Consider the following 27,148-nt stretch of genomic DNA (forward strand, 5'->3'; position numbering starts at 1 on the left):
TCCAGATACTGGAAGGCCAGAAGTAGTTTAATGCTCTAGCTGCAGTGTATTTACACATACCCCTTGTAATTCCTAACTGATAGAGGGGTATTCCTGCAGTCAGTACTAGGGGAGGTTGCTAAGAATGCTGCTTGAAAGAAAACTGTATACAATGAAAACACTTTAGGAACAGGAAAACGTGGGCTAATATTTCAACTACACAGCAGCTAGAACAGTCTTAACAGAATGAAATGCAGAGAAAACCTGACTCCTGCAGAACTGAATAATTAAATGTCACATCACAGTCACAAAACCAGCTCCCCCAGCTGTTTTACTACTCTTTGGTGTTGTAAGACCTGAAAGTTAAGTAGGTACATCAATTGTGAGTTGACACTTTACAGCAGATTTGCTATTTAAGAGAGAAAGATGGAAAGAAACTCACTCAGCAGTAAAAGCTAACTGCTTACACTCTAAGGGCACAGTAATCCTCATCTTACCTCTGAGTTTATGGCTGGTGATGAACTAGTGCATTTTGCGAGGGTATCTGCATAATGCCAGTTGATCCTGGCAGCCTGCCCATCCTTTGGAGGTAGTGCTTCAGCAATAATGACCTTATCCTGAGGTAGAATCATTCCACAGTCTCTGGCCACAGAGATAGCAGTTAACATGTTATCCCCTGTGAAAAGGTTTCAGTTAGAAAGGGTTAATAGCATCCAGTGACAAGAGAAAAGCCAACAAAGCCAGTTTTAAACCAGCCTAACAGAGCAGTGACAACAGGAGGGTAAAACAAGCCTACAAACAAAACTCAAAGCCTAGCTTGTCAAGTCCCTCCCCTGCACTAACCTCAGGAGGAATTTTGTCTGCTTCCTTCAGCCATAAAGATCTCTCAGTAACCAAATTTTTGTATATATTGAAAATCAGGCAGAAAATTGCAGTCATTTCAAGTATCCTTTTTTTAAACAGGGTCAGAGAACACTGAGTTGCATTGCTGGCCTACCAAAACATTACTCCAAAGTACCTCTGATTTAAAAAAGCAAACATATAGTGCATGGAAAACACTGAGCACAGCCTGTGTCTGTGGATACAAGCCATTCCTGCAGAAAATGAATTAATAAATCCAATACAACCTGTCTCAGAGTGCAATTCAAAATGGTGGGGACCCTCAGGAGGTCATCAAGTTCAACCTCCTGCTCAAAGCAGGGTCAGTCATAAGATTAGACAGGGTTTTCACACAGAATCACAGAACATTAAGGGTTGGAAGGGACCTTGAAAGATTACCCAGTCCAACCTCCCTGCCAGAGCAGGGTCACCTAGAGTAGGTCACACAGCAACACATCCAGGTGGGGTTTGAATGTCTCCAGAGAAGGAGACTCCACAACCTCTCTGGGCAGCCTGCTCCAGTGTTTTGTCACCCTAACAGTGAAAAAGGTTTCCCTTCTGTTCACATGGAACCTCCTCTGCTCCAGCTTGCACCCACTGCCCCTTGTCCTATCATTAGACATCACTGAGCAGAGCCTGGCTCTGTCCTCCTGACACTGCCCTGCACATCTTTATCAACATGAATGAGGTCACCCCTCAGGCTCCTTTGCTCCAAGTTAAAGAGCCCTCAGCTCCCTCAGCCTTTCCTCAGCAGGGAGATGTTCCACTGCCTTCAGCATCTTTGTGGCTCTGTGTTGGACTCTTTCAAGCAGATCCCAGTCCTTTTCACCTAGTCTGATCTGGAAATACCTGTAAAGTTTTCCCCCCTTCACTTCAGCACAAAGTAATTCATGCATGAAGCTAGGGAGAGGAAACCAGGCAGCAGAATTAATCCCCATGCTGGTTTCTGATCTGACTTACCAAAGCACCTTTCGTCCCCCAAAAGAAGCAGATTTGTGTGATATTCTCACAATCCTTTCTAAATGTCTTGCTATAAACACAGTGTAATCCTAGCCTAATGACACTACAATTTTGCTTCATGCACAGTAATTGGAGTAGGAGAAAGAGAGATGGACTTTTGTCTGAGTATGAAGGCTGCCACGCTGACCTGTAACCATGACGGTGCGAATGTTGGCTTTATGCAAATCTTCAAGTACAGCAGGGGTTTCTTGCTTGAGCTTGTTTTGCATTATAATTAACCCCATAAAATCCATGTTGCTTTCAATAGCATCTCTGGAGAAAAGGAGGCAAAAAGAGAGAACATTAGACTTGTCATTATTAGATACAGCTTCAAGAGCCTGATTGTCTGTCTGTTGAAGTCAATGGAAAATGTTAATTTTTAACCATGGAAAGTGAAGAATTTACTTTTTATAAGGTGACCTGAAAGATTTCACCACAAAAATCAATTTCACTTACTTCACAGATTCACAGAATGGGTTGGGTTGCAAAGGTTAGGGTCATCTAGTTCCAACCCCCATCCCCCCGCCCCGCCATGGACTGGGACACCTTCCACTAGACCAGGTTGCTCAAGGCCTCCTTATACAGCCCTCACTCTCAGTCCAGCAGTGATAAATAAATTATCACAAAATGTTATTTTTAGATTTAGATTTGGACTAGATGACCTTTGGAGGGCCCTTCCAACCCAGACCATTCCATGATGAAGTTTTCACACTTGGCTCCTGTTTGTAGCTGACCACCAGTAGGAGGAACAGTGTGGCCAGCAGGAGCAGGGAGGTCATTCTGCCCCTGTACACTGCACTGGTTAGGCCAGACCTTGAGTCCTGTGTCCAGTTCTGGGCCCCTCAGTTTAGGAAGGAGGTTGAGTTGCTGAAAGGTGTCCAGAGAAGGGCAATAAAGTTGGGGAGGGGTTTGGAGCACAAGCCCCATGAGGAGAGGCTGAGGGAGCTGGGGTTGCTTAGCCTGGAGAAGAGGAGGCTCAGGGGAGACCTTATTGCTCTCTACAACTACCTGAAGGGAGGTTGTAGACAGGCAGGGGTTGGTCTCTTCTCCCAGGCAGCCAGCACCAGAACAAGAGACACAGCCTCAAGCTGTGCCAGGGGAGGTTTAGGCTGGCGGTTAGGAAGAAATTCATCATAGAGAGAGTGATTGCCCATTGGAATGGGCTGCCCAGGGAGGTGGTGGAGTCACCATCACTGGAGGTGTTTAGGAGGAGACTTGATGGGGTGCTTGGTGCCATGGTTTAGTTGATTAGGTGGTGCTGGATACTAGGTTGGACGCTATGATCTCAAAGGTCTGTTCCAACCTGGTTTATTCTATTCTATTGTATTCTTCAAAAGACAGAAGTATGCTCAAGTAACAAAGAAATCAGAGGAGGTTTTCTGTCATGTTAGCATAATCAGCTACAGCTCCTTTCAGGCTTAAAGATGATCCTCAGACTTCATTTTATTACTGAAAAACTTTTGTATCTTAGATGTCTAAGTATTGTCCAGGGTACAAAGAAAGAATAGATGGAACTACATGTCAGGACAGAAGAGAGCGAAAGAGTAGTAACTGATTTAAACAAAAATAAGCATTACAACATTAATTCAAAGCATTCAGGTTCTACAGCTTGTTACTTATTAAAAAAATCTTATTAAAAAACTCTTACCTATTAATAGTCTGGACTTTGTGCCATGTAAGCTTAGACTCCAATTTTCTGTGAGCAAGAGCAATAACTCGGAAGCCCTGCTTAGTGTACTCTTCCAGGACACACTCAAAGTCAACAGGAACTTTAAAAAGGCCAAGTTTAGAGTTATTAAAATTAGTCATACCACAGCTGAGCTACACAAGAAATAAAAATAGTTTGTTCCTTTACCTGTTTCCTGCTTACACAAGCTGGCAATCACTTCAGGGGCACCTTTCATGTAAGCATCCATTCTCTTCTCCCCTAGAACTCTGGCTATTACACACATGCGCTGCAAAACTGAAGAAAATGGAAACTGGCGCACAATTCCAATCTCATAACTGCTCTGTGTCATACAGGAAGGAAGGGAGAAAAGGGTTTACATCCACACACCTTCCAAGAGAAGAGGTACAAGCTTAACTGAAAAAGCATACTCACCGAAAGCTCAAACAATTCCTGAAAAGAAAAGAAAAGGGAACACAGTTAAGGTCGGTATTGTTTGTTTGGTTACAAACTATTTCCACTTAAATCACCTAGAGGAGCCAAAGCAACACCACCAAAAAATCACCTAGAGGATCCAAAGCAACACCACCAAAAAATCACCAAGAGGATCCAAAGCAACACCACCAAAAATCACCAAGAGGATCCAAAGCAACACCACCAAAAAATCACCAAGAGGATCCAAAGCAACACCACCAAAAAAAATCACCTAGAGGAGCCAAAGCAACACCACCAAAAAATCACCTAGAGGATCCAAAGCAACACCAAAAATCACCAAGAGGATCCAAAGCAACACCACCAAAAATCACCAAGAGGATCCAAGGCAACACCACCAAAAAATCACCTAGAGGATCCAAAGCAACACCACCAAAAAATCACCAAGAGGATCCAAAGCAACACCACCAAAAAATCACCTAGAGGATCCAAGGCAACACCACCAAAAAATCACCAAGAGGATCCAAGGCAACACCACCAAAAAATCACCAAGAGGATCCAAAGCAACACCACCAAAAAATCACCAAGAGGATCCAAAGCAACACCACCAAAAATCACCAAGAGGATCCAAAGCAACACCACCAAAAAATCACCAAGAGGATCCAAAGCAACACCACCAAAAAATCACCAAGAGGATCCAAAGCAACACCACCAAAAAAAATCACCTAGAGGAGCCAAAGCAACACCACCAAAAAATCACCTAGAGGATTCAAAGCAACACCAAAAATCACCAAGAGGATCCAAAGCAACACCACCAAAAATCACCAAGAGGATCCAAAGCAACACCACCAAAAAAAATCACCTAGAGGAGCCAAAGCAACACCACCAAAAAATCACCTAGAGGATCCAAAGCAACACCAAAAATCACCAAGAGGATCCAAAGCAACACCACCAAAAATCACCAAGAGGATCCAAGGCAACACCACCAAAAAATCACCTAGAGGATCCAAAGCAACACCACCAAAAAATCACCTAGAGGATCCAAGGCAACACCACCAAAAAATCACCAAGAGGATCCAAGGCAACACCACCAAAAAATCACCAAGAGGATCCAAAGCAACACCACCAAAAAATCACCTAGAGGATCCAAAGCAACACCACCAAAAAATCACCTAGAGGATCCAAAGCAACACCACCAAAAAATCACCTAGAGGATCCAAAGCAACACCACCAAAAAATCACCTAGAGGATCCAAAGCAACACCACCAAAAAATCACCAAGAGGATCCAAAGCAACACCACCAAAAAATCACCTAGAGGATCCAAAGCAACACCACCAAAAAATCACCTAGAGGATCCAAAGCAACACTACCAAAAAATCACCAAGAGGATCCAAAGCAACACCACCAAAAAATCACCTAGAGGATCCAAAGCAACACCACCAAAAAATCACCAAGAGGATCCAAGGCAACACAAAAAAATCCCTCAGACTCAAAGAAAAAAAACAGAAAGTCCACCAAGAAAAATCCAAAGCAACAGAAAGTCCACCAAGAAAAATCCAAAGCAACAAAAAGTCCACCAAGAAAAATCCAAAGCAACAAAAAGTCCACCAAGAAAAATCCAAAGCAACAGAAAGTCCACCAAGAAAAATCCAAAGCAACAGAAAGTCCACCAAGAAAAATCCAAAGCGACAAAAAGTCCACCAAGAAAAATCCAAAGTGACAAAAAGTCCACCAAGAAAAATCCAAAGGGAAAAAAAAAATCCATCAAGAGAATGAAAGGCAAAAAAATGACCAAGAGAATGGAGGAAAAAAGTGACCATGAGAGTCAGAGAAAACAATGACCAAGAGAATCAGAGAGAAAAAAAAATGACCAAGAGAGTCAAAATAGTCTCAAGAGATTCTCACTCTCAATCTGAAGTGCCCCTGTACTTGTAACTGATCTCATAAATGTTGAATGTTAATATACTGCATCTGCTGAGCAGCCTTTACTTCACATGGGGCAAAACTTCATAGCTTGATTTCTTGATGACAAATTTGACCATTCGGTTTCTCTGTTGAGCCTCTGTAAATGACTACACTATGACAGTGTTTTGGAAGAAGAAGGCTATGACTAAGTACATCCAAAAAAATGCCATGTAATCCATTGTTTTAACTCAAAGAATTGCTTTAGGTTTTTATACCATTTCTTGATTTGTTGCTTGCTTGGACTCTGGGAAAAGCTGTTTGGAAGGTCGAACCACTGTTGGCATGATTCGATTATGGAGCGCCGTTTCCTCTTCAGTGGCTTCCTCTAAAATCTGCATTAAAAATAATCAGCTGCATTTACACATTCATTAACACTGATAATCTCATAATGGGGAGTTTTCAGGAAAAAATAAAAACAAATAAAAATCAGGCTTGGAAGTCAGCCCAAGGTGCAATAATCTTTCTAAACAAGATTTCCTGTGACAATTAAGTGTCTTGATTTAGCAGTTAAGATACACTGAGCTATTTTACACACCTATTACACACGTTGAAGCCTTGCCACAGAAAGCAGTAAATCAGCTCTTTGCATTCTTTCAGTTCTATGAATTGCTGCATTCACACTACATTTTCATACTAAAGACTTCCTTTGACCCATAAAGTTATTGTCAAAAGCCCATCATTTTTACAGTTAAGAGCTTGAAACAGCACATGATGGCTTATCTAATATGTAAGAGCACAGCAAATCTCATCTTAACAGCACTGAAACAAGCAGGCACTTACCCATCCTATTGCTTCAAACATCTTCAGATCAAGTGGATCCCCAGAAAGCACCCCTTCAATTTTTGTAAGGGAGTGACAAGTTGCCATGCAAGCAACAAACTCGGACTTCAGCAAACTCTCACTGCAAGCTCTCTCTTCCGGCAAGAGGAAACTAAAACAATGAAGTAACAATATACTTAGCACTAGAATTATTTGTTATGAGCCCATTCAAAAGGTTTGTTTAGATTAAGAACAGAAAATGGATTGTACATGTCTCTTCACTTGCATTTTCACACATCACAGACAATAGATTAAGAGTCTGGGCTGGAATCTTCAGAAACAAGCAGTCACAGCCTCTGTCTCCTTCAACGATGGTGTTAATTCCCTCTCTAGTTTGATTCCTCATACAGAGGCCTCTTGTCACTTTGTACTAAACTCAATTAACTAAGCTAATTAATTTTAGCAGCCCCAGAAGTCATCACAAAGAAAGACAGGATTAAGGAAACATGCCATACTTCAATTGTATAAATTTCTGCACTATGAACCTAATGAGATCTCAGACTAACAAATTAAATTCCACCTCAGCTTTGTAAGAGACTTGTAATGAAAGCTGTAACTCAACCACATTTTCAGTTGCATTCTTAAGGCTCAGTGTGAGCTCAACATGTTCACATTGAATTTTCTACTCTGTTCTGCTGGAGCTGTTAAAGCACAGCTAAGTATCAGATTTGCTACCAGCTTTGAGCTTATCCTTACCGAGCGTTTTCCACCCTTTGAATTCCCCAAAGATCCAAGCCATCCTCAGTAAGTGTGCCAGTCTGCAAAATAAACCAAGGGGCATGGCAAGAAGGAAACAAAACAACAACAAAAAAGGGCTTCAGAAGCAAGTTATCTTCAGGTAAAGCTAAAATGAACTGATAGTTCACCAAATAACATCTGAGCAATACATTTTAATTTGCTTCGTACTTAAAAAATCAAGATTCCAGGATAGGAAAGAAAGTAACTTCCTTGCTTTTTGATAGCAGTTAAGTACCAACTCTGTTAAAAAACACCTTTAAAAAACCAACCAACCAACCTTTCAAAGCAGTCATACCTCCCCCCCACAGAGACAGGACAAATAAAACAGACCCTTAAAATGCAAGTATTTCAAAGAAGTCCAACAGCTCTATCTATATTCAGGGGTTGGGGGTAACAGAAAATTGCTACTAAACCCTTAGTACTACTTTCTTACATAGCTAAAACACTAACTGGAATATGGGAAATAATGAACTCAGAGTGAGACCTTAGTATTTTTTTACAAAGGCTTAAGGGGTGGGGGGAATATCTAGAAACTAGCTAAAAGCAAAGGATTCTGGCCAATGGCATTACTGCCTTTCACTCATGGTTCTATGAAGGAAAACTTAAAACCTCTTGCAAGACCCCAACTCTCACACTTCTGAGGTGCCAGTAACAACTTAGGACTTGGGAGTCTTAAGGTAAGAAAGCAGCTCTGTATTATAACAGCTTCTTGGACTAACCTGAGTTAACAGGTGGGGAACACATAATACCTGGAAGCTAACAGGGTAAAAATTATCTAACTTACAAGAAAGCAATGGATTTGCCCATAGTTGCTAGCGTGTACAAATTCCTGTGGCAACACAAAGTCTCAAAACTCATCTCACCTTATCAAAACACACAAGATTCAGCTGGCCACAAATGTTTATCCTTTGGGGGCTGATGCAGAAAATGCCAATTTTTTTCAGCCTTCTTTGTGCATAAACGATGCCAGCAGTCATGGCAGCAGGGAGCGCTGGAGGCACCGTGATGGTGATGATGTCAAGAGACTCTATGATGATGGTATGAGCTGGAACCTGCAACAAAGCTCAGAGCTAACAAACCAGAACTCACCACTTACAGACTTACTACCCCATTCAAGTTTTACATCACTGTTACCAAAAGCAAAACCTACACGTTGCCTTCCCCAGTAGTGCATGCTGTGGGCTGCCCATAAACCTAGTACAATATCCCCCAACCATCAGCAACCCTGCTAAATCCACCCCTAAATTATCCACAGCCCATAACTTCAAGTTGTCACTTTTTCCCATGCAAATATACCACTTTAGGACTATAATTGAATAATGCACAAACCTGAGAGAAAAAACAGTTACTGGGTTATCACTTATCCTTGGGTAAGCATTTTTTGCCTGCATCATGCTTTGGAATCATGGAATGGTTTGGGATGGAAGGGATCTCCAAAGGTCATCTAGCCCAGCCCCTCTACAGTAAGCAGGGACATCCTCAACTAGATCAGGTTGCCCAGAGCCCTGAAAATCCCCAAGGATGGGGGCCTCAATCACCTCCCTGGGCAACCTGTTCCAGTGTTCTATCACCCTCATGGCAAAGAACATTTTCCTAACAACCAGTCTAAAATCTTCAGCTGTGCTGTATCCTAGTTCTTTCACCTGTGTAGGATTCAGATGGTAGTCTCACATATAATGAAGATGAAAGTCTAGTAATTGGGTCAATAGAAACAGAGGTAAACTCAAATTTCACTACACTACATTCAAATTGATTCTCTGACGAATTTTGTCCTCTCTAAGTTTGCCTCTCTTGTTTCAGTGATACACAAATAAAGCAAAGGCATTTTCACTTCAAGTTAAATTGTTTCTCACAATCTGAAGTGTGCTGGAAACCATCATCAAGTCTTTCCTAAGGCAGTTCTGGACTAGAAATGAAAACATACCTCGTTTAAGATGCTGTTGACCACGGTGTAAAGAAATCCAATGCCTGCCACCACTACCAGAGACAGGAGAAACAAGTAGGCATCTCTGTAGAGTTTAAAATCTGTTGGCTTTGGGTACAGTATGGAACGAACAAGCTGGCCTTTAGCAGTGCTAAAGCCTGGAATTAAAAGGAGTAAGTTATTAAAAGTATAAAGAGGTAAAGACATTCAAATACACCAAAAAACCTCAGTGAAACCCTTAGGCTACTAATTTCATGAAGGGTGTTGCTCAATGTGCAGTTAACAGATGTTTTGCAATGCTGTAATTAAGGTGCTTCAAAAATGTAAGTGCACATCAGATAAAGTGCTTCCCTCCCATGGCAAGGACGTGCTGCTGATGCAAATGGTTTGGCCTGGAGGAGTGCTGTACTGCATTCTGTCCCTCAGCACAGAGCTTGTGGGTATATTTATTTGCTGTCTAATTAAGACAGTCATTGCAAAACCCCAATTAAGTTATTCATAGAGTCCAACCTTACATACTTCAGTGGCAAATCTCTGCAAGATCCCTTGCCAGGCAGAAAGACTCAGGAAAAACCTGCAGTGTACAGAGTCATCTTTTGGAGAAAGCCACTTCTTGATTGTATGTTGACACCTGAACCAGGAGAGCAGACTTCTAAGGCTCTTGGGAGTCAAACAACCAAAAGATACCCCAAGATCCTCCTTGAACCTTTGCTTTAACATGTGAAAAGGGGCAATACCCAGGGCCCAATTTTCTATGCTCAAACATTTTCTATCTGTTTAGGCTTCAAAGTCTATCACCAGAGTCTCGGTGTCCACGTCAGGTCTGCTGGCATTAGTGACAGCTCCCCAGGGGACAAGCCATGACAGCAAAGGCTAAGCCCTCCCAGCAAAAGCTAATCCCTCCACACTGGCATTTGGCATACAAGACTATCAGAACAAAGCAGCTATTGCATCAGTCTTTAGTGGACGAGTTCATCGCAAGAGGAACAAGGCCTGAAGCCTCTAGCCTTTAAATGTGCTGCTGCAGAATACAAACCATGGGCCTGTTCAGAGAAGTTCAGCATGTTAGTATGCACTTGAGCCATGAATGCTTTGTCATTCAACACAAGTCAAAAGAAATCAGAACTAGTTTTGAGTATTTTTTTAATGGCTCTGATGAAGGTTCTGCAGCCACATAGGACACAGCAGGGTAAAAGAGTACATGAAAACCTCCTGTGGTGTCTTGAGGGCATAGTGGACATGCAGATACCTTCAGTGAACAGTTCTGCTCTCTGAAGAAGACCAAACCTACCATTTTTTATTTCTTTACAATCACAATGTGAACCACAATGACACAGACACTAATGTGCCTATGAACTGAGTTTCAGGAACAGAAAACAAGAAGAGATTCAGTTCCTCAGTATTTTAATGCATTTTTCCACTGCAATAACAAACACTGCAAGTTAAAGGCTTAACTCTGAAGGGTATAGTCCCCATACTCTTTTAAGGACTAAATTCTCTAATACCTTCAATTTGGTGGGATGCCCCCCTCTCCAATACCTTCAATTTGGTGGGATGCCCCCCTCTCCAATACCTTCAATTTGGTGGGATGCCCCCCTCTCCAATACCTTCAATTTGGTGGGATGCCCCCCTCTCCAATACCTTCAATTTGGTGGGATGCCCCTCTCTCCAATACCTTCAATTTGGTGGGATGCCCCCCTCTCCAATACCTTCAATTTGGTGGGATGCCCCCCTCTCCAATACCTTCAATTTGGTGGGATGCCCCCCTCTCCAATACCTTCAACTTGGTGAGACCCCCTCTCTAATACCTTCAACTTGGTAAGACCCTCTCTCAGATAAAGGGATTTTTCACTTGGGTCTCACTAGGTAAAAGAGTTTCTTCAGTTCTTACTACTGGACATCTTAGGAGCAAAAAGCCAGCAGCACTGTGACATCTATCCAGTTCTGCGAAGTGGTAAATTCCCTACGTGCCTAAAAGCCATCCCTGCAAAGCAGGCAGGAGAACAGAGAGGGTTTTAGATCCCTCTGTTCATCTCTCATGCATAGTCACAGCAGGAAAAGCAAACTTGGCCATACATAAAAACTGAACAAGGTCCACAGAGTTAAACTCCTCCTGTTTACAGCATAGGAGCTAACTGATCTGTCACGGGCAAAGAGCAGATTAAAGAAACTGCTTCAGATGTCAGGGCAGTAAGACTCAGTGTGTTGGAAACAATTACAATTCCCCTTGTAAGAGTTCCAAACCACTGTTTCAGACTCTTAAAAAAACACAGTTGCCACATTATCTGCCTGCAGAGCAGGAGTAGGTCTCCAGCAGTTTGTTTCTGTTGCTGTTTTGAACCAAGCATCGGTACACACACACACACACACACGAGGCTGGGTACTTAGAATTTCTTAAGAGAAACAATTTGAGATGGATACTATTGAAAGGGAGGATATGTTCAAGGGAAGGGAAATATTTTCCTCTGGGGAAAAAAAACCAACTACTAATAGAAGTCTCTAGGAAAACAATTCAATAAATAATAAAAAAGGAACATTTACTGTTAAAAGAAACTAACAGAAGATGAAGAGAAAATGAGAGGAAGTTACTTGTTGGAAAGATTGCTTTAAGCAGTATTCTGATCAAATGTAGTCAAATCTATTCTATCAAATTCTGTTGTAGCTTGGATTATAGAATCATAGAATTGTCAAGGCTGGAAGGGACCTCAAGGCTCATCCAGTTCCAACCCTGCTGCCATGGGCAGGGACACATCACACTAGAGCAGGTTGCTCACAGCCACATCCAGCCTAGCCTTAAAATCCTCCAGGGATGAGGGTTCCACCACCTCCCTGGGCAACCTCTGCCAGTGTCTCACCACCCTCATAGTGAAGAACTTCTTCCTAACATCCAATCTGAATCTACCCATTTCTAGTTTTCCCTCTAGTCCTCTTACTACCCAATACCCTAAGAAGTCCCTTCCCAGCCTTCTTGTAGACCCCCCTAAGATACTGGAAGGCCACAGCAAGGTCTCCTCAGAGCCTTCTCCTCTCCAGCTTACATTCACCTGTCTTGTGGTGGTTTTCTTAAGATCATCTTTGCAAAGCAGAATCCCACAACTGCATTATTCTGTGTGTACTGCTTTAGGCTACCATATATCCTACACCATTCTGAGCAATGCTTTTTCTAACAGAACATCTGTATTACTTAAACCCAAACCTTTAACACAATACTATGAATAAGCACATCTGTAGAAAGCGCTTGACCAAAGACATCTTTTCAGCAGATGTGACATGCTTTGATAAAACCATGAGCAAAGAAAAACACGTGACACTGGCCAATGACTCCACTGAATTAAGCTGTTCCGTGCTACCCACCCAGTCCAATGGGACATCAAACCTTTTCCAAGGGTTGCATGCAGTTCCACCAAGAGCTAAAAGACTTGAAAATACATTCAGATAAGTTTCAAATGGATGTCAACTGATTCACTTTCTTGCTTGCCAACTGCTGCTCTCCAGGACACTTTTCTACTTCCATTATGCTTGAAGGCATTTATCACATTATTTGGGGTATACTCAATTTAACCAAGCTTAGCAACATAGAATAGAATAGACCAAGTTGGAAGAGACCTTCAAGATCATCGTGTCCAACCCATCAACCAATCCAACACCACCTAATCAACTAACCCATAGCACCAAGCACCCCATCAAGTCTCCTCCTAAACACCTCCAGTGATGGTGACTCCACCACCTCCCCAGGCAGCCCATTCCAATGGGCAATCACTCTGTATAGAACTTCTTCCTAACAGCCAGCCTAAACCTCCCCTGGAGCAGCTTGAGACTGTGTCTTCTTGCCCTGGTACTGGCTGCCTGGGAGAAGAGACCAACATCTGTCTGTCTACAACCTCCCTTCAGGTAGTTGTAGAGAGCAATAAGGTCACCCTGAGCCTCCTCTTCTCCAGGCTAAGCAGCCCCAGCTCCCTCAGCCTCTCCTCATGGGGCTTGTGCTCCAAACCCTTCATCAACTTCATTGCCCTTCTCTGGACACCTTCCAGCAAGTCAACCTCCTTCCTAAACTGAGGGGCCCAGAACTGGACACAGGACTCGAGGTGTGGCCTAACCAGTGCAGTGTACAGGGGCAGAATGACCTCCCTGCTCCTGCTGGCCACACTGTTCCTGATGCAGGCCAGGATGCCATTGGCCCTCCTGGCTGCCTGGGCACACTGCAGGCTCATGTTCAGCCTACCATCGACCAGCACCCCCAGGCCCCTCTCTGCCTGGCTGCTCTCCAGCCACTCTGACCCCAGCCTGTAGCTCTGCATGGGGTTGTTGTGGCCAATGTGCAGAACCCAGCACTTGGATGTGTTCAATCTCCTGCCCTTGGACTCTGCCCATAGCCTGTCCAGGTCCCTCTGCAGAGCCTCTCTACCCTCCAGCAGATCAACTCCTGCCCCCACCTTGGTGTCATCAGCAAATTTACTGATGATGGACTCGATGCCCTCATCCAGATCATCAACGAAGATGTTAAAGAGCATGGGGCCCAGCACTGATCCCCCACTAGCGCCTGGCCGCCAGCTGGATGTGGCAATGCAATGCTCCAAAGAATCAGGTGACAGCTACAAAAGCCAGCAGCATGTGAGTAAGTGATTAAAAAGAATAAATGCATTGGTACCTGTTCTCACTACTAGGGCTTTGACCAATTCTCCAGTATAAAAACGGGTTTGGATGACATTGGTTCCACAGAACAAAGTGTGTCGTTTATGCACCTCTGGACTGTATATTTCATCTCCCACTGCTTTTGGATATTCTGAAGGATTTGGGAGATTTATCTTTGTGACAGGAACACTTTCACCTTGAATAGAAAAAGAGATCAAATAAGAATAGACATTTTTTATTTACTCCACAATCTCGCTCGTCAGCACAGAATCGTAGAGTGGTCCAGGCAGGAAGGGGCTTCCAAAGGTCACCCAGTCCGACCTCCCTGCAGTCAGCAGGGACATCCCCAGCGAGGTCAGGTTGCCCAGGGCCTCAGCAAGTCTTACCTTGAATATCTCCAGGGAAGGGGCCTCAACCAGCTCCCTGGGCAACCTGTTCCAGTGCTCCACCACCCTCACAGTAAAGAGCTTCTTCCTGATCTCCAATCTAAATCTCCAGTTTGGAGCCATTGCCCCTTGTCCTGTCACTGCAGGTGAATAGTCTCTCCCCATCCTTCCTGTAGTCCCCCTCAGGTACTGGAAGGCTGCTATTAGGTCTCCCTGGAAGCCTCCTCTTCTCCAGGCTGAACAACCCCACCTCCCTCAGCCTAGTCTCCTAGCAGAGGTGCTCCAACACCCTGATCATTCTTGTGGCCTCCTCTGGACCTTGTCCATCAGGTTCATGTTCTTCCTATATTGAGGGTTCCAGACCTGGGTGCAGTACTCCAGGTGAGGTCTCACCAGAGTGAAGTGGCAGAATCTCCTCTCTGAATAAACCAGGTTGGAAGAGACCTTCAAGATCATTGCATCCAACCTATCACCCAGCACCACCTAATCAAATAAACCATGGTACCAAGCACACCATCCAGTCTCTTCCTAAACACCTCCAATGATGGTGACTCCACCAGCTCCCTGGGCAGCACATTTCAAGGGTGAATGATTCAGTGAAGAACTTTCTCCTCACCTCCAGACTAAACTTCCCCTGGTGCAGTTTGAGACTGTGTCCTCTTGTTCTGGTGCTGGTTGCCTGGGAGAAGAGACCAACCCCCACCTGGCTACAACCTCCATTCAGGTAGTTGTAGACAGCAAGGTCTCCTCTGAGCTTCCTCTTCTCCAGGCTAAGCAACCCCAGCTCCCTCAGCCTCTCCTCACAGGGCTGTGCTCGAGGCCTCTCCCCAGCCTCAGTGCCCTTCTTTGGACACGTTCAGGTGTCTCAATGTTGTTCTTAAACTGAGGGGACCAGAGCTGGACACAGGACTCCAGTGCAGAGTACAGGGGCACAGTGACTTCCCTGCTCCTGCTGGCCACACTATTCTTGATGCATGACAGGATGTGTCATTGCCAGAACATCCATGTGTCAAGATAAATTAATCATATCTACTCTTGCTAGAACATTCTGCAAGTTAAGCATGTACACAGGCATAGACTAATAATTTCAGCCACAGAAAACTGCATGAAGTTTACTTTACCTGTTAGCATACTTTCATTCACAATGCAGGTACCACTGAGAAGTACTGCATCACAGGGCATAATTGTCCCATTGGATGGAATCAGCATGATATCTCCAGGCACAAGGTCGGTGGAAAGGATTTCTTCTATTTCTGAGTGTTCAAACACAAACAAGTTTACCTGAAAATAAACCACCAACCCCAAAACCTGATGAAGAACCTCACAGCCCAGCCCCAGGTGGTGACAGTTAAGATTATACTCCATTTCATCTGTGGCATTATGAAAGGTTTTTTTGAAGGACAGAGAAAAAGCCACTGATAAAAGCAGAATCTATCACAGACTGAACTCTAGAGATCAAGGACATAGCTCATCTTAAATGAAAGAAGTCAGCCTTGTGCAAAAGCTATCAACAATTGACTACAGTACAACTCCAGCATAAACACAAGTCCAACACAAATGCATGTCTTATCAAACAGTGTATCACACCCCACAACCTGACTACTGTGGCACCCAAGTGAGCACAAGTCCAAAATGGATTTGCAGCCTCTAGGTATCAGTTCTCATTGAAACCCAGGGCATGCAGGTCTGTAAGCCTAGAAAGAAACTGTAATGACAGTTATGTATGTGGCCTGGTTCATCATGGGAAACAGGAATAGGACAAGCACCTCATCTAGAACAAACCTGGTACTATCCAGGAGGACAATCCTATCTAAATCCCACTTTGCAACTTCTTTTGCCATGCAGTTTTAGTAACAAATGCAAGTGTTTGAAGCTGATCAAAGAAAAACACACGTCAACTTTACACTGTTCATTCCAATTGCCTGTGAAATTTACCTTGGTTTCCTCTGCAGACAGAAACCCTGACAATGCTGTGAGCTGCTACCATGTCATGTAACATAACATATTGCTGCAAAAGGGAGAAAAGAGTTTTTCATTACTTAGAAGCACAATTTTTCTTCCTCTAAATGTATGTTCTATCTCTCCAAGTGGTGAGGTTCATTCCTAACATCCTCTCACAACAAAATGCTACTCAAAACCTTCTCTTGAATACAGTTTAGGAAGCCTATGGGCAAATAAAGTTTGAGTTTATGGAACCTGTAAAGGTTCCTGCTTCTAAAGCATTCTGGAAGCAGATGCACAGTGACACAGAAAATGTTATGAAAACAATTGGAAGCTAACACACAGAAGTAAAAACTGCAGTATTTGTGTGAACCTGAATTAGAATAGAAGAGAATAAACCAGGTTGGAAGAGACCTTCAAGATCATGACATCCAACACCACCCAATCAACTAAACTATGGCACCAAGCACCCCTTCAAGTCTCCTCCTAAACACCTTCTGTGATGGCGACTCCACCACCTCCCTGGGCAGCACATTCCAATGGGCAATCACTCTATGAAGAATTTCTTCCTAACCTCCAGTCTAAACCTCCCCTGGTGCAGCTCGAGACTGTGTCCCCTTGTTCTGGTGCTGGTTGCCTGGGAAAAGAGACCAGCCCCCACCTGGCTATAACCTCCCTTCAGGTAGTTGTAGAAAGCAATTAGGTCTCCCTTGAGCCTTCTCTTGTCCAGGCTAAGCAACCCCAGCTCCCTCAGCCTCTCCTCATAGGGCTTGTAAGGAGAGGCTTGTGGAGTGCTGTCTCTGGTCTGAACTCAGAGATTGCAATTTAAGGATAATTACTGCTTTGATTTCCAAGAGCTACAGCCAAGCCTACAGATAAAAATGCATCACCAATTTAACAATCACTCTGCCTGGCTGGCGCTCAGTTGCACCAGACTCTTGCAAACAAAGACACAACGCAAGATGGAATCACTATTGCCAACACAACTTGGGGCATAAGCTTGGGTGAGGGTTTCATTTCAGTGAGGTACTGTTTCTGTTATCTGTAAAGTCAGCAGAGAAGGGTCTCAAGGAGAACTGTCAGCAATCTCACATCAAAATACAGCGCTCAGGAAAAGTCTGAAGAGATGGATCTGTGTTCTGTGAACTTACCTTTCTAATGGTGTAGAGGGAGCTAACAATGGATATTACAGACATGATCACAATTGCTAATGCATAGTAGTGATATTCATCAGTGATCCACAATATCACACTGAACAACTGAAAAATGTAAAAAGGGTTCAGAACCTGGAAGAGTGACAGAAAAGTCAAGTTACACCAGAGGTCACATCCAGTCTGTCAGCAAAAACATCTTTCTCTTCCTCCTCCGTGGAGGAGATAAACTTCTCAGTTCTTTCTATGAGATTTTTGTCTGTTTTGCCAAACTCATCCCCCTTCTCACTACATCCTCAAGCCCTCAACAGCACAAAAAAATGACACAAACATATTTAAGACTGGATGTATTTTCCCTTACACATCGAAGCAAAATCATAGGAACATCTGATGGACCTTAAGTTACAATTCTTAAGTTCATTTGTGTTACTACCTGTTTATTAATAAATGCATTGCCACCTCAAGCTCTTACTCCATTCAGGTTGGCAAGTTCCTTTGTTCAAAAGTTTCTTTCAGGCATTGTTATAGCAAATGGCTAACAAAGCCATTATTCAAAAGCAAATGAAAGAACTGCAACAAAAGCATATGCAAGAACACACTTGATTCAATGCCTGTGTTGCAATGTATAATCCCTGGGCTGACAATGACACTATCAGTCATTGAAATTAGCAAGAAGCAAATAAGATGCATATCCTCTCACAGAATTCTGACACACTTCATAGTACCACCAAGGTTGGAAGAGATCTCAAAGATCAAGTCCAACCTGTCATCACAGACCTCATGACTAGACCATGGCACCAAGTGCCACGTCCAATCCCCTCTTGAACACCTCCAGGGATGGGGACTCCACCACCTCCCTGGGCAGCACATTCCAAGGGCAAACAACTCTCTCGGTGAAGAACTTTCTCCTCACCTCCACCCTAAACTTCCCCTGGTGCAGCTTGAGACTGTGTCCCCTTGTTCTGGTGCTGGTTGCTTGAGAGAACAGACCATCTCCCTCCTGACTACAACCTCCCTTCAGGTAGTTGGAGAGAGCAATGAGGTCTCCCCTGAGCCTCCTCTTCTCCAGGCTAAGCAACCCCAGCTCCCTCAGCCTCTCCTCACAGGGCTGTGCTCAAGGCCTCTCCCAAGCCTCGTTGCCCTTCTCTGGACACATTCAAGTGTCTCAGTGTCCTTCTAATGGTCTTGCTGAGGTACCAGGTTCTGAAGATCTTACAGCCAAGGCCCCTATCAAATTTAGAGAGCTCAAAACCAAAGGTCCATGGTTTTAGACAGTGCTTTACAGTGCTGGGCCCTGGAGGCAGGTTGCAGCTTGCACTAATATTTGAAGACCAGTCCAACAGTCACTGTACTTCAGGGAAATTTTCATTTTTTTTCTTTTGTTTGCCATTTGCCAAAGAAAACATCTTACCTCCTTAATCAGAAGCTTAAAAATGGAAGGCACTTTCACAGCAATTTCATTTACTCCATAGAATGCTTTTCTGCATTAAAAGAAGAAAAAACAAAAGAAAGCAATGTTTTTTATCAGAATCATTACTAAGTACCAACTACTACTTGATCTGTGGCCCCTTTTATTTATCATAGTTCTATAGCTTATTCTGAGCACAGAGAAAGGCAAATCATGAACGGTGGGAGAAGAAACTGGGATCTGAGCTGGTTAAGTTACCTTGGCATAAAGAAGCTCTTAGAGGATCTTCTCGTGGAATACATTCCATATTTTAAACTAAGAAGGGTTTTTTTTGGGGGGGGGGTAAAAAAAAGCCAAGAATGCAACAGAACCCTAATTACTCTGGTTTAGTTAATGTATCAAAAAATTACACCACCAATGAAGTACATTGTTCACAATATATATTCAAGATTCTTGGTCACATTTGAGAACTAAAGAAAAAGAAAATCCCTGCAGTACGTACCACTGAAGTTAAAGGTGTTTCCTAGACTAAGTTTTCTCTACCTATGTAGCTCAGCTGTCTCCTGACAAGGATAATTACACTGGTAGTCTAAAATAATGAGTTAAAAAATTTACTATTTGTTTGCCTAGCTCTTGCTAACCAGAATTAAAAGTGGGGAATGTCTTTAAGCCCAGCCAACCAGAGATGGACCCATGTGAGCTATGGGATACACCTGTGACACTAACTAAGCTTTGAAAATGAAAGCCAAAGTCCTGAGCCCTGGGAAGTCTCAGCCTGACCTTCCTAAAACAAGAAATCAGTTGCAGTTTAGGCCAGGTTTGCTGCTTCTTGGCATCTTTATCTGCTGTCTAGCACACTAATCCCTCTCTCACAATGACCACCAACAAGGATGAGAAAGAAAACAAGCAGCAGCAATCACCCTCAATGCTCTCATCAACAATTTGCAGCTTGAGACAAATAATCAACTTTACAGCTAAAGAATTCCTGATTTCTTTATTTTCTTTTCCAAAGGGAATTAGTCTATTTGCCTCTGAACCCATACAGGCCCCTTAACAATGACACTATCTAATTCTGGAGCCCCTATTACAAGAGGGATCTGGAGGTGCTGGAAGGTGTCCAGAGAAGGGCCACAAGGATGAGCAGAGGGCTGGAGCACCTCTGCTATGAGGACAGACTGAGGGAGTTGGGGCTGTTCAGTCTGGAGAAGAGAAGGCTCCGAGGTGACCTCATTGTGGCCTTCCAGTATCTGAAGGGGGCTACAAGAAGGCTGGGGAGGGACTGCTCAGGATCTCAGGTAGTGATAGGACTAGGGGGAATGGAATGAAGCTGGAGGTGGGGAGATTCAGGCTGGATGTGAGGAGGAAGTTCTTCCCCATGAGAGTGGTGAAGCCCTGGAATGGGTTGTCCAGGGAGGTGGTTGGGGCTCTGTCCCTGGAGGTGTTTAAGAGCAGGCTGGATGAGGCTCTGGCCAGCCTGATCTAGTGTGGGGTGTCCCTGCCCATGGCAGGGGGGTTGGAGCTAGATGATCCTTGTGGTCCCTTCCAACCCTGACTGATAGTATGATGTCACTTAAAGGTGTGCTAAGTGGGAAAAGTAACTCCTTTGTTTTACATCAGCTGCCAAATTTCACTTTAACTGCTTGCTGTTCTTTTTGTATACTCATTTCATCTCAAAATTAAAGAGCAAAACTGATCTCAGATATTTGCCAATCTCTCCAAGCAGTATTTCCAATTCCCATGGTCAATGAAGTTTGAGAAAAGCAAGCCAAAACATACCAGAGCCTAGGCACTATTCAAGTATAGGCAAACAAAGAACTTCACTTTGAAGCAAGTGTAAGAGCCTGCCTGTAAAAACCAATCACTAAATCACCTTCTAGTTTGGTTAACAGTTTGAAGACAGGTAAGAGAACACCCCCAAATCTTCTCTCAAATGCTGTAGTATTACCTGTAATCATGCATTTCCTTTGTCAGTCCTGTGCTGTGTTCGTTATGGATTGAAGAGCAGAATGTAGATTCATCCAGACCTCTGTGTACAGGGAAAAAGGCAATGAGTTAATTTTAAATATCAAGTTCCTTAACTAAGTGTTCAGTAGCTCAAGGGCTAGGTCTCTACCTAGAGTTACACTATTACAAAGAACAGAATCACAGAATCATCGAGGTTGGAAGAGACCCCAAGGATCATCAAGTCTAACCTGTCACCCAGCACCTCATGACTAGACCATGGCACCAAGTGCCACGTCCAATCCCCTCTTGAACACCTCCAGGGATGGGGACTCCACCACCTCCCTGGGCAGCACATCCCAATGGCTAACGACTCTCTCGGTGAAGAACTTTCTCCTCACCTCCAGCCTAAACTTCCCCTGGCACAGCTTGAGACTGTGTCCTCTTGTTCTGGTGCTGGTTGCCTGGGAGAAGAGACCAACCCCTTCCTCGCTAGAACCACCTTTCAGGTAGTTGTAGAGAGCAATGAGGTCACCCCTGAGCCTCCTCTTCTCCAGGCTAAGCAACCCCAGCTCCCTCAGCCTCTCCTCACAGGGCTGTGCTCCAGACCCCTCCCCAGCTTTGCTGCCCTTCTCTGGACACCTTCCAGCAACTCAACATCTTTCCTAACCGAAGGGGCCCAGAACTGGACACAGGACTCAAGGTGTGGCCTAACCAGTGCTGAGTACAGGGGCAGAATGACCTCCCTGCTCCTGCTGGCCACACTGTTCCTGATGCAGGCCAGGATGCCATTGGCCCTCCTGGCTGCCTGGGCACACTGCAGGCTCATGTTCAGCCTACCAACGACCAGTACCCCCAGGTCCCTTTCTGCCTGGCCACTCTCCAGCCACTCTGACCCCAGAGTGGTCAGAGATAAGCAGGCACACCTGAAACATCCTTCTGTTTACAGCTCTGGGATCATCTCAATTACCAAACTCAGTAAATCAAACAGACCCTCTCCAATATCCAAGCATTTTCTAGCAAATGCACAGGAAAATGCCTCCCAAAAGGCTTTCAGAGATGACATGACAAACTCAGCATTATTCAAACACAAATCTTTTTTTATATTGGATATCTATTAAGTTATCTACTAAAAAGTATTCAGAGCTGTTGTCCCACTGAAGAAAAAAAACCCAACCTCCTTATTGTGCATATCAGAGAACCAGAGAATTAACCAGGTTGGAAGAGACCTTTGAGATCATCGAGTCCAACCCATCACCCAACACCATCTAATCAACTAAACCCTGGCAAGAAGTGCCTCATCCAGGCTTTTTTTAAATGCTTCCAGGGATGGTGACTCCACCACTTCCCAGTAGCCAATCACTCTTCCTGTGAAGAATTTTTTCCTAACATCAGCCTAAACCTCCCCTGGTGCAGCCTGAGACTGTGTCCTCTTGTTGCGTTGGTGGCTGCCTGGGAGAAGAGACCAACCCCGGCCTGGCTACAACCTCCTTTCAGGTGGCTGTAGAAAGCAACTCCAGGCTAAACAACCCCAGCTCCCTCAGCTGCTCCTCACAGAGCTTGCCTATAACAATTATTTCCATTCTCTTGAAGACAGGGAAGGCTTCAAACATCCCCACTAATGCAAAGGCTAGAACCATGTTTCTGCCAACTAACTGTGGAAAAAAACCAGAAGGTGGAAGCGTGGAAGTGTTAATGTGTTCATCTGGCCACACACTGACAAGGTTTCCCCTAACTTTTTGAAGCTCCAAGAGTGTTAAAAATAATTGTCTATTCACCTAAAAATCCTTTGTTAACAACTGGGCCTTCCCTCCTATTCTACCCCAAATTATTCCTTTTTTTCTTAACAGTGGGTTTAAGATTGGGTCTCCAAGCACTTCATGTGCAAATATGCATACCTATGTGTGCAGTGGCCAGGCTAAGCTACTAGCAGGATGTTAGCTGCCTTTTATAGCACTGAATTCCCAGGGCATTATTTAAAAACCCCTGTGTGCACATAGTTTATTACATAAAGCACTCAGCAGCTCACTCAGAGGTTCAGTTGACACTAGTTAAAACAAAACAGACATACAAGGTCAAAGTTGCATCCTCTCTGGCTATGTGACCAAGTCTGATTTAGCTGAAGAATAATTACACTTGGGTTTCCTGTGTTTAAACAGTGATCTTAATATTATGCTGTTATAAAAAGAACAATGCTATGAAACTCAGGCTCTCCTAACCAAAGGAGCTGCTCAAGAGGGCTTCATCTTTCCCCCTTCAGTATTGTGCTAAGTGTTTAATTATGTGATGAAACTGTTCCATCAGAGGGACCTCGACCGACTGGACAGATGGGCAGAGTCCAACAGGACGGCATTTAACAAGTCCAAGTGCCAGGGGCTGCACTTTGGCCACAACAACCCCATGCAGAGCTACAGGCTGGGGTCAGAGTGGCTGGAGAGCTCCCAAACAGAGAGGGACCTGGGGGTACTGATTGACAGATGCCTAAACATGAGCCAGCAGTGTGCCCAGGTGGCCAAGAGGGCCAATGGCATCCTGGCCTGTATTAGGAATAGTGTGGCCAGCAGGAGCGGGGAAGTCATTGTGCCCCTGTACTCTGCATTGGTTAGGCCACACCTTGAGTCCTGTGTCCAGTTCTGGGCCCCTCAGTTTAAGAAGGACATTGAGACTCTTGAAGGTGTCCAAAGAAGGGCAACAAGGCTGGGGAGAGGCCTTGAGCACAGCCCTGTGAGGAGAGGCTGAGGGAGCTGGGGTTGCTTAGCCTGGAGAAGAGGAGGCTCAGGGGTGACCTCATTGCCCTCTAAAACTACCTGAAAGGTGGTTGTAGCCAGGAAGGGGTTGGTCTCTTCTCCCAGGCAACCAGCACCAGAACAAGAGGACACAGTCTCAAACTGCACCAGGGGAAGTTTAGGCTGGAGGTGAGGAGAAAGTTCTTCACTGAGCGAGTCGTTCGTCATTGGAATGTGCTGCCCAGGGAGGTGGTGGAGTCACCATCCCTGGAGGTGTTCAAGAGGGGACTGGATGTGGCACTTGGTGCCATGGTCTAGTCATGAGGTCTGTGGAGACAGGTTGGACTCGATGATCCTTGGGGTCTCTTCCAACCTTAGTGATACTGTGATCTTTCACAATTACCTGAACCTCTCTTCACAATGCAGTGCTTGGTCACTACAGCTGGGCTGCTTGCCTGGTGGATTTTACTGCTGAGCCCTCAGCCTTTTGCATCATCTCTTCACAAATATTAACTACCATGTTATTAGGCAACACCAGTTCTTGAGTTTTACAGGTACCAAAGAGTAGGTTAACAAATGAAGGCCATACTTTTAAGACTTCTCTTTGGCTTATTGCTCATTTTGAAGTTCAGCTGTTTATTTGGCAGGTGGTATCTAGCACTCCACTACATAATCATCCCTAATTCACCTTGGAGAAATGTTAGAGCAAACTCAGGTGTCTATCTGATCTTGTGCAAAAGTGGCTTAGTACTCTACCAGTATAGGGTCAGACCCAGCTGTTTCTCCTCTATTACCCAACTGCTAACTAATGGTGTCCAGCTCAGCTACAGTATCTGACCAAACAAGTGGCCACAGATCACACAGGCTCACAGGATGTCAGGGGTTGGAAGGGACCTCTGGAGATCAGCAAGTCCAACCCCTCTGCCAGAGCAGGACCACAGAATTTAGCACAGGTCACACAGGGACACTTTCAGATGGGGCTTGAAAGTCTCCAGAGAAGGAGACTCCACAACCTCTCTGGGGAGCTTGTTCCAGTGCTCTGTGACACTCACAGTGAAGAAGTTCCTCCTCATGTTGAGGTGGAGCCTCCTGTGCTGCAGTTTATATCCATTGCCCCATCCCAGGGTACAAGTGAGAAGAGCCTGTCCCCACCCTCTTGACACCCAGCCCTCAGATATTTGTAGACATTTATTAGATCCCCTCTCAGTCTTCTCTTCTCCAGAATAAACAGCCCCAGGTCTCAGCCTCTCCTCATCAGGCAGTGCTCCAGTCCCTTCAGCATCCTTGTAGCTCTTTGTTGGACTCTCTCCAGCAGATCCCTGTCCCTCTTGAACTGAACAGCCCAGGACTGAATGCAATACTGCAGGTGAGGTCTCACCAGGGCAGAGTAGAGGGGAAGGAGAACCCCCTCAGGCTCAGTCACTGCTAATACACCAAACAAATGAAGCTTGGCATATCAACAAGAATGTGATTGAATAAATGTTCACATAACTTCACAGGCATATCTGAGATTTTTCCAGGGCTTATCAATTGGCTGAGTTATCACAAGAACATCAAAAGGCACAGTCAAACAGCCAACAAATGCCAAGTTCCAAGTTCCTGCTTAAATGTTAAGGAACAACGTTTTTCCTAAGCACATGGAGTCCTGTGATTTTTTACCCCATACCTGTTCTTAGCATAAAAGTATAGTCCTGAGTGGTTTTTGAATCTCAACTGGGGGAAATATTCCCTTTAACCAATTTTAATTAGCAACAGTGGCACTGAGTGCAGCCTCAGCAGGTTTGCTGATGACGCCAAGCTGTGTGGTGCAGCAGACACACTGCAGGGAAGAGATGCCATCCAGAGGGACCTGGACAGGCTGGAGAGGTGGGCACAAGCCAACCTCATGAGGTTCAACAAGACCAAGGGCAGGGTCCTGCATCTGGGTCGAGCCAATCCCAGGCACAAATCCAGGCTGGGCAGCGACTGGCTGGAAAGCAGCCCTGAGGAGAGAGACTTGGGGGTGCTGGGGGAGGAGAAGCTCAACAGGAGCTCTCAGTGTGCACTTGCAACCCAGAAAGCCAACCAGAGCCTGGGCTGCAGCAAGACAAGTGTGGCCAGCAGGGGAAGGGAGGTGATTCTCCCCCTCTACTCAGCTCTGGTGAGACCCCACCTGGAGTACTGCCTCCAGTTCTGGAGCCCCTATTCCAAGAGGGATCTGGAGGTGCTGGAAGGTGTCCAGAGAAGGGCCACGAGGATGAGCAGAGGGCTGGAGCTGCTCTGCTGTGAGGACAGACTGAAGGAGCTGGGGCTGTTCAGTCTGGAGAAGAGAAGGCTCCGAGGTGACCTCATTGTGGCCTTCCAGTATCTGAAGGGGGCCTACAAGGAGGCTGGGGAGGGACTTCTCAGGATGTCAGGTAGTGATAGGACTAGGGGGAATGGAATGAAGCTGGAGGTGGGAAGATTCAGGCTGGAGGTGAGGAGGGAGTTGTTCACCATGAGCGTGGTGAAGCCCTGGAATGGGTTGTCCAGGGAGGTGGTTGAGGTCCCAAGACCAGGCTGGATGAGGCTCTGGCCAGCCTGATCTAGTGTGCCTGATCTCTGCCCATGGCAGGGGGGTTGGAACTAGATGATCCTAGTGGTCCCTTCCAACCCTGACTGATACTGTGATGATAACTATAGACATGAAAACAAACCTGTAAAGCAAACTGACAAGCTTTGCCACCTGCATCACTACCGGAGGCTTAACACATGAACTGAGAGACTTCCAGCCTCCCAGTGAAGCAGTGCTCAGTTTCTAACTGCTTCTGTGATGACCATTTCTTTCCATGGTTGTCATTGCTGGTAACTTCCCATTCTAGTTGCATGCACATTTTCTGAAGAGAGAAGGAACATTTGCAAGGCATCTTTCCTCTTAGAGAAATGGAATGTTTTTCCTTTGTTTTTCTGTGTGTGGTGCTTGGACATGATGGCTCAAGGTAGTGAACACTGATTTAAGTTGAGAAGAGGTTATGTTTCTGATCTGAGCTGCTTCTTTTGACAAGCAGTTCTCAAAAATGGAGAAGCTTGCATTCATTTAACTTGTCAGCTCTAGGCCTTACCAGTAGCACCAGAAAAAATGAGTTTTCTTCAACTCTAACACCATGCTGCTGGATTAACAGAGCATCACATTCTGTAAGTGCAGCCAGTACTGCCCAGGGAAAAACAGAATCACACAACATTAGGGGTTGGAAGGGACCTCGAAAGATTGAGTCCAAGCCCCCTGCCAGAGCACAATCACCTAGAGCAGGTCACACAGGAACACATCCAGGTGGGGTTTGAAAGTCTCCAGAGAAGGAGACTCCACAACCTCTCTGGGCAGCCTGCTCCAGGGCTCTATCACCCTCACATTAAAAATGTTTTCCCTATGTTAATGTAGAACCTCCTCCGCTCCAGCTTGCACCCACTGCCCCTTGTCCTGTCATTGGACATCACTGAGCAGAGCCTGGCTCTGTCCTCCTGTCACCCTTCACATCTTTATCACCATGAATGAGGTCACCCCTCAGGCTCCTCTGCCCCAAGCTAAAGAGCCCTCAGCTCCCT

General features: G+C 44.9%; 1 protein-coding gene across 1 annotated transcript in view; it reads right to left on the reverse strand.

The window, feature by feature from the left end:
* The window catches only part of ATP13A3 (ATPase 13A3), a 73,166-nt gene that overhangs the window by 15,277 nt on the left and 30,741 nt on the right, over positions 1 to 27,148 (reverse strand). The window contains exons 7-22 of the mRNA XM_054175578.1: positions 20,866 to 20,946; positions 18,924 to 18,993; positions 17,513 to 17,647; positions 16,356 to 16,428; positions 15,542 to 15,673; positions 14,051 to 14,230; positions 9,403 to 9,560; positions 8,342 to 8,530; positions 7,437 to 7,498; positions 6,702 to 6,852; positions 6,137 to 6,253; positions 3,959 to 3,976; positions 3,713 to 3,866; positions 3,506 to 3,626; positions 2,006 to 2,130; positions 477 to 655 (exon numbers count right to left, since the gene is read on the reverse strand). Of these exons, the coding sequence (XP_054031553.1) occupies positions 477 to 655; positions 2,006 to 2,130; positions 3,506 to 3,626; positions 3,713 to 3,866; positions 3,959 to 3,976; positions 6,137 to 6,253; positions 6,702 to 6,852; positions 7,437 to 7,498; positions 8,342 to 8,530; positions 9,403 to 9,560; positions 14,051 to 14,230; positions 15,542 to 15,673; positions 16,356 to 16,428; positions 17,513 to 17,647; positions 18,924 to 18,993; positions 20,866 to 20,946 (1,945 nt within the window). The remainder of the gene's footprint in view (positions 1 to 476; positions 656 to 2,005; positions 2,131 to 3,505; positions 3,627 to 3,712; positions 3,867 to 3,958; positions 3,977 to 6,136; positions 6,254 to 6,701; positions 6,853 to 7,436; positions 7,499 to 8,341; positions 8,531 to 9,402; positions 9,561 to 14,050; positions 14,231 to 15,541; positions 15,674 to 16,355; positions 16,429 to 17,512; positions 17,648 to 18,923; positions 18,994 to 20,865; positions 20,947 to 27,148) is intronic.

Source organism: Dryobates pubescens, chromosome 32, assembly GCF_014839835.1.
Source record: "Dryobates pubescens isolate bDryPub1 chromosome 32, bDryPub1.pri, whole genome shotgun sequence".
Classification (NCBI taxonomy): Eukaryota; Metazoa; Chordata; class Aves; order Piciformes; family Picidae; genus Dryobates; species Dryobates pubescens.